General features: G+C 44.6%; 1 protein-coding gene across 2 annotated transcripts in view; it reads right to left on the bottom strand.

The window, feature by feature from the left end:
• Window positions 1-1,456: 1,456 nt before the first annotated feature.
• Adcy9 (adenylate cyclase 9) overlaps window positions 1,457-7,017 on the bottom strand; it is a 161,251-nt gene continuing 155,690 nt past the window's right edge. For both annotated transcript variants that reach the window (XM_008846235.2, XM_008846225.2), the window contains exon 11: window positions 1,457-3,892. In XM_008846235.2, coding sequence (XP_008844457.1) covers window positions 2,701-3,892 — 1,192 coding nt within the window. In that variant the 3' untranslated portion in view covers window positions 1,457-2,700. The remainder of the gene's footprint in view (window positions 3,893-7,017) is intronic.

Below are 7,017 nucleotides of genomic sequence, written 5' to 3' on the forward strand. Positions count from 1 at the left end.
GCAGGTGCAGTTCCCAGGAGTGAAGTCGGTGGAGGAAGCCATGCACAGGTGTGGCACAATCTGTGGGGCTCTTCAAGCAGTTTAAGGGTTTATAACTGATGCTCTACGTTCATTTGCATTGGATAAATTATGTGTGCTTGATCATACAGATGTATAAAATTTGATCTGAGCTGGGGCCGAGCAAAAGAGCAATTGCAAGGCAAAGCAACTATTTACACACATTCAATTCTGAAATATTGCTTCCTGCCCTAAGTTCCTAAGAAGTATCGCCACCTAAAGGACTCTCAAGCCCACTTCCTAGAAGCCCAACTGTCTCCAGCAACAGTTGCTTGTTCAATGCCATTAGACTGAGCTGCACGGCAGGTGTGCTGCAGAGATTCTGTGGTTTTGTGTTGAGGTATGCTTTGGGGCAGGGAGTTGGAAAGGCCCAAGGGGCCTCGCACCCCAAGAGAAGAATGTCTGCACTGGTTCTTCAGGAAGGCTCAGGGTGTTTTTAAGACCATTATACTCGGTGTGAGCTGCCCTTCATCAGGGGCTCCACTTGCACAACACTGAACCAGACCACCTGCTCAAGGTTAATGATTCTGTCCAGCTAGTTTGCAGGTCTGGGGCTGGGATGAGGCTGGGGAAGAATCATAAACACCTTTGTGGCAGGGGAAGGAGACTAGTTTGACAGGGAAGATGTGCGTATATGTGTGCGTGCATGCGTGTGTGTGTGTGTGTGTGTGTGTGTGTGTGTGTGTGTGTGTAGATGATCTTGGTAGAGCACATCTTGAATGGAGAGAGCAAAGACATTGACAACGAGTCATCTTAAAGCTATGCAGCCTGGAGGCGGAGGACTGACACTCTGATAGTATACCTTAATACTGACAGAAAGAAACCCAACATGTTCACAATCCCTGGTACAAGGAAAGCATCAGGTAGTGTTTTTTAAGAAAAAAAAATCTGTGATGATTTACAAGAATACATTCTTTAGAAGCAGGAAGTATTGTCCCAACTATCCTTTCTTCAGAGCTGGAAGACCAACAGGCAGCCAACTAGGAAGGAAAATCTTCCAGCTGCTGCAAATACTGTGGGCCCTGGCATGGCTGTCTTACTTGGATGGCCATTCTGGGTATCCCCAGGAGAAGTGGTTGACTCGAACTAAGATGTTAACATGCTAGCAACAGTCGGTTCTGTTCATCTTTGGGGAAAAGTGACAAGGGGATTTAACTTAGAGGTGAAAATTACACAGTGAGGTTTACCAGTGAAAGAACACGATACAGGGCACAGTGTGAAGACCTCTGACACAGAGCTAGTCCTCAGTTTCATGAGCTGCATACCAGCATAACCTGGAAAAATGACGATGACAACGATGACAACAGGGCAACTGCCGCCTGAGTTCCATTCAACATAAACTTCAGACTCAACGTGGAAAAAACACAATTACAAACAGATTAGAGACCAGGAGAACAAATGGGATTCCTTAGGTTTTCTTTCTCTAGGTGTCTGGATCTCCTTTGGCATACAGATGGTTCTGACCCTCTCGAGAGTCTGACTCAGTAGGCAGGATTAAATCCTGCTGCAAATCGGTCCAACAGTGGGAGAGAATGGACAAACTTAAGTTTGTAGAAGCCTGCTTTGAGCCGAGCCGGTTTTGCTCTGGATCCCCACAAGGGGGAGCAGCACCCTGGGTGGCAGCGTGGGCCACAGTGGCTGAGACTTGAAACATTGAGGGGCATCCTGCCAGCAGTTTGCTGTGTTCTTTGCAAACTGTACTGCCCACCCCAGCCTGCTTTCCTTCACCCAAACAGTCCAGTGACCCCCCTCCCCAAAATACACACGTCTTGATAAATAAATAAATAAATAAATGTGACTCTCAGACAGTTCTGAGTTTCTCCCTCTGATGAGTCAGCTTCTAAAACACCTTTACTCCTGGCTGGAAGACCCCTCTGCCAAGGGTCAGGATGAAAAACGGCTTTGAGATACCTGAGGCCTGGGTTTGTAAGTTTTGTGCCTGATGAGCATCTGAAATCTTGATCTGCATGCATGTGAACCCCTGAAACTGCCCGGTTTTAGGAGGGAGGTCCATTTATGGCTCATAGGAGTGTGAGCCCAGGTGCTCAAGAGATATGGGGAGGAGGCTTGCTGGCTTCCCAGTCTGACTCTCCTTTTATAGCCCCTCCCCCAGGATGAGTTACTGGCACTTTATGTCAGATTCATAAATGCAAGTGTGTGTGCGTGTATATGTTTAGAAAGGCTAGGTGACTGAGAAACACTATTACACATATAGAAAAAAAATAAACTGGAAAAACACTGTATGAGGGAAAAAAAGTTTGTGAGAAAAGGCAATAAAAATGGTATCTTAACCACAGCTTTTTAAAAAAGAAGTCAAATAATACCCAGAGCCATGATTCCACCAGTGGCCTCGGTCCTAGACTCAAGGCTCAAGGCCAACCCCTGAAGGCACTTGTATTCTTCCACGCCGCTGAATGGACCCTGCCCATAGAGGGCAAGTTTCTGGGAAAGAGGACAAAGGAAAGAAGAAATGGATGGAGATGAACCCTGAATAACTGTGATCCACACAGAAATTAGGGCTGTCATGACCACATAACACCACATCTGGGGACAGAAACTGAGGTGCTTAGAAAGCACAACAGTCAGATACAAATATTATTGTGTTTCGACGAACAGAGCACCTCGGCAGCTCTTGGCGCTGCCTCATACACTCTTTGAGACATTGAGCTTGGTGAGTTCATTGGCTTCTTCTATTCCTGTGTCTTCACAGTCATCTTTTTCTATGGCTTTGCCAAATCGACACCTCTCTTCGGCTTTGACTGGCTCTCTCCAGGGTCTCTTAGAGGACAGGTGCACATCCTTGGCCTGAGTGTTGTCATCAGAGCCCAGGGAAGTCTTGTCCGAATACTGGACAGAAGGCACCAGGTTGGCAATCTCATCTGTGGGAGACCGTCCAATGCTGCCATCCACCTGTACTCGGATGTCTGGGGAGATGGACAGCTGGTGCTGTGGCACAACCCCATTATCCATGCACTTTGGGTAAAGGTAGGTCTTCATCTGTCCTTTCCCCTTGACATTCACAGTCCCGCGGTAGTCAAAGTCATAGCCCATCTTGCTCAGCACACGGTAGCTCTCTTCGCTCACCTGGATGCGGCACTCAACCCCAGTGGTATCCATCCTGCTGGCAATGTTGACAGTGTCCCCCCAGATGTCGTACAGCAGCTTGGTGGTGCCAATGACACCTGCTGTAAGGGGCCCATGATTAAAGCCAACTCTGAGCTTGAAGTTGAACCACAGCATGTTGTTATTGAAGTCATCTACCACATGCATCATCTCCTTGGCGAACTCGAACAGGATCCGTAGATGCTCCTGTGGGTGGCCACCTTCCTGACACTGGGCCGTGTTCAGCCCTGATGCTGCCATGTATGTGGCCCCAATGGTCTTGATCTTTTCAATGCTGTTGTAGTCTGGCTTGCTCAGGAGCTCATCAAAGTCACCAATCAGCTCATTGAGGACCCGGTAGCACTCCTTGCCCCCTTCGTAGTTCTCCTCATAGAACTCACTGAAGTTTACAATGCTGGCGAAGATCACACCTCCACTATCGTGGTTCTTGGAGTAGGTCTGGGAAACTTTCAGCTGCTCAGCCACATGGTAGGGGATGATGTTCCTCAGTAGCCAGTCAGCCTGGTCCCTCATGCTTTGGATCTTAGTGCGGTGGAGATCTGCTTCCACATCCCCATGGTAGTGCAGGCGGTAGCTGACCTCGAACTCTCTGTTCAGGAACCAGACCAAGAGGAGCAGGAGGAAGAAGGCGAGGATGAGTTCCTTGCCTACGAGGTTGGCTGGCCTCCTGCTATCCTGCAGCAGTGAGCTGTTGCATGGGTTCCTCTCAACACTGGAGTAGAGAGATGAGAAAGGGCGTATCTGTTCAGTGTATCTGTTAAGGGAAAGCTCCAAACCTGCTTAGAGAGTGAGCACTCTATGTCAAATGAGGCTAAATTTCACCCTCAACACCCTGAGGACATAAAGCAGCCTGCTCCTGTTTGTTTTGCAGGCTGCAGGGTTGCTTTTTATCTTGTTTATATTTGTTTTGGTTTCTTGAGACAGGGTCTCATGTAGTTGAAACTGGTCTCAAATGTGCTGTGTAGCTGGAGGCTGGCCCTCAACTCATCCTCCTGCCTCCATCACCCAAGTACTGGGATTACAGGCCTGTGCCACTAAGCCCAGTTGTAATGGCTTTTTAAAGAACTCATTAGATTAAAAAAAGTCTTTTCTTTTTCCTCAAATATTTCCTTTGAAAATTTTCAACTTTAAGGAAAAGTCTGGTAAAACAAGCACTATAATACCCTTTACCTGGGTTTGACTATTGTTGTCTTTACTTTTCCTCTCAACACATACATAGAGACAAACGAAGCACACAGAGACACATATACACATACAAACTTACCGCAACACTTAGAGACACACACAAACATACTTTTGCTAAACATTTTGGAAGTAGGTTGCTGGTCTAACTATTTTAGTATATATCTCCTTAAGGACATTTCTCTTTGTGATCACAGTACCATCACCATAGCCAAGAAACCATACCCAGAAGCCTCTGATACATTTTATTTTTAGATTTCTAATCCAACAGATTTATAATTTTACAAAAACTTTCTGTAAGTTCTACTCTCTACTTGTATGAAAGTTTAAGAAAATACATTCCCCCCATTCTAGTAAGCTCTGCTTTACCAAAATCATTTAAGACAATCTTAGCATTAAAAAAAGATTTTATACATTTAAGAGTAATATATACATGTGTTAAGAAAGTCAAGCAGCATAAGCAATGGGAAAGTAGCTTTTCCTGGTGGTAACTCATGCAGCTCTTTTCTTGTGGTTGTAATCTAATATTCAGATATACCACTTCATGCTGAGGGATGCTGTATTTACGATCGGAAATAATGTTGCAGTGAACATTCCTATACCCCCATCTTTACATGTATGGCATTGCTGAGTCATTTTAAATACTGTGCATTTAAAATTTCATTAGAAATTTCAAAATTGTCCTCCTTTTAAATGCTGGGGATTGAACCCAGGGCATTGTCCTTCTCAGAAGCTGCACGTCCTGTTCCCTTTTATTGATAACTGAACCTACTTTCAGTGGTGCTGTTTTCCTGCTGGAGAGTGCTGATGAGGAACCTGTGGCTGAAATGAGATTAGCATTGAGGACAGCCACATCTTTTTATGTATTTAAATTTTATTTATTTTATGTGTATAGTGTTTTGCCTGCATATATCTAAGTGCACCCATGTAAGGAATGCCCAAAAAGGTCAGAAGAGGGCATCGAATACCCTGGAACTAGAGTTATGGATGACTGTTAGCTGCCATGTGGGTGCTGAGAATTGAACTTAGGTCCTCTGGAAGAACAGCAAGTGCCCTTTATTGCTGAGGCATCTCTTCAGTTCTCCCTCCATTTTTGAAAAAGACAGGGTCTCATGTGGCCCAGGCTGGCCTGAACTGAACTTATTATATAGCTGAGGATAGCTTTGCATTCCCAATCCTCCTGCCTCCACCTCCCAAATGCTGGGATTATAAGCATATACCACAATACCTGCTCAGGTTTTTTTTCTTCCTTTAAAAATATTACATAATCATAGAAAATTGGAGAAAAAATAGAAATTTAAAAAAATGATTCATCCATTGTTCTGCTATCCCAAGGCAATTATCTTCAACATTTGAACATCCTTCCTTCTCTCAACCCAACCCTTGCTCTTTCCTTTCCTCTTTTAACAGGACTGTGACTGTTCAGCTCACATAAGCTTTATAACTTGATATCTTCCTAAATTGCCCAAAGTGTGCTATTAGGTTTTATGTAACTTGGTCACTATATAAATACAACTGAATATAGAACTGGTGTGTTTTCAGTTGAGATAGGTCTAGGACACAGAAACTTTAATTATTTGGTCAAAGTATTTAACTAAAGTTTTATTGTTACCTTTGACGTAAGAGTAGTTTAAAATAATGACCTTAGCCAGGCTTGGTGGCATGCACCTGTCACTCCAGCACTTCAGAAGTAGAGGCAAGAGTATCAGAAATCCAGGTTCATCCTTGACTACATAGTAAGTTTGAGGCCAACCTGGGCTACATAAGATCCTGTCTCAATTAAAATAATAAATTTGAGGCCTTTGAGGCTCTCTCTGAAGTAACATCACGGAAGCCCTGACCTTGGAATGGACCCTTGGGCTATTCTGATAGGACCACTGGAGAGTTCAAGGGCCTTGGGTAAGTCACATCATCCTGTTGGGACTCAGTTTGCTCATGTGTTAAGCAATGGAGATGTGTCAGAGTCCCATCTGCTTTAGGATTCTATGCAACAGTGCCAGCATGGTAGGGGAAACTGCATCCTCAGAAAGGCCTGGGTTGGAATCAGGGAGCTAGGTTTTGGGAAGGTTTCCACTCTTCCTGGGTGACAGCAGCTCATGGTGTCTAGACTGCTTGAATAGGTAATGAAGTTTATGCTGAATGCCTGTGTTCTGTCTGGCCTGCATATATGACCACTGCTAATAGAAACTCTGGGTACCATATCTTGACTGAGATTGTCTAGGGCTGTCATAGCTCACTGGAAGGGAACTCATGGAAGCAGTTTTTCCCTTCACTGATTCCTTTTGCTCTGTCTTCTCCCTGTAATGTGCTGAATCCTGGGGCTGGCCTGGCCTGGAACCTAGCAATGGTTCCGTGGCTCAGTGGTTGGGAATCAGGACAGTCTTCTATGGTAAGATAACCCAAGTTTGTTTATTTGGCCTGAATCTAAAGAATAGCAAAGTGACCACTCCATTCAGTCAACTAAAACATATTTCTGTCCAGCCTGGGGTTCTCTGGATGGCGTTTTAAAAAAATATTTTATTTTCATTACCATTGAAATATACCTGATGACTTTATATCCATGCTCAGATGCCAAGGAGCTCAGAAACTGACTATGACTAGCTAGTAATAATCAGATATATAGAGATTAGAAACGCATGTGCAAACATCTTAATG

The sequence above is a fragment of the Nannospalax galili genome, unplaced genomic scaffold (genome assembly GCF_000622305.1).
Source record: "Nannospalax galili isolate Female #2095 unplaced genomic scaffold, S.galili_v1.0 scaffold471, whole genome shotgun sequence".
Taxonomy (NCBI): Eukaryota; Metazoa; Chordata; class Mammalia; order Rodentia; family Spalacidae; genus Nannospalax; species Nannospalax galili.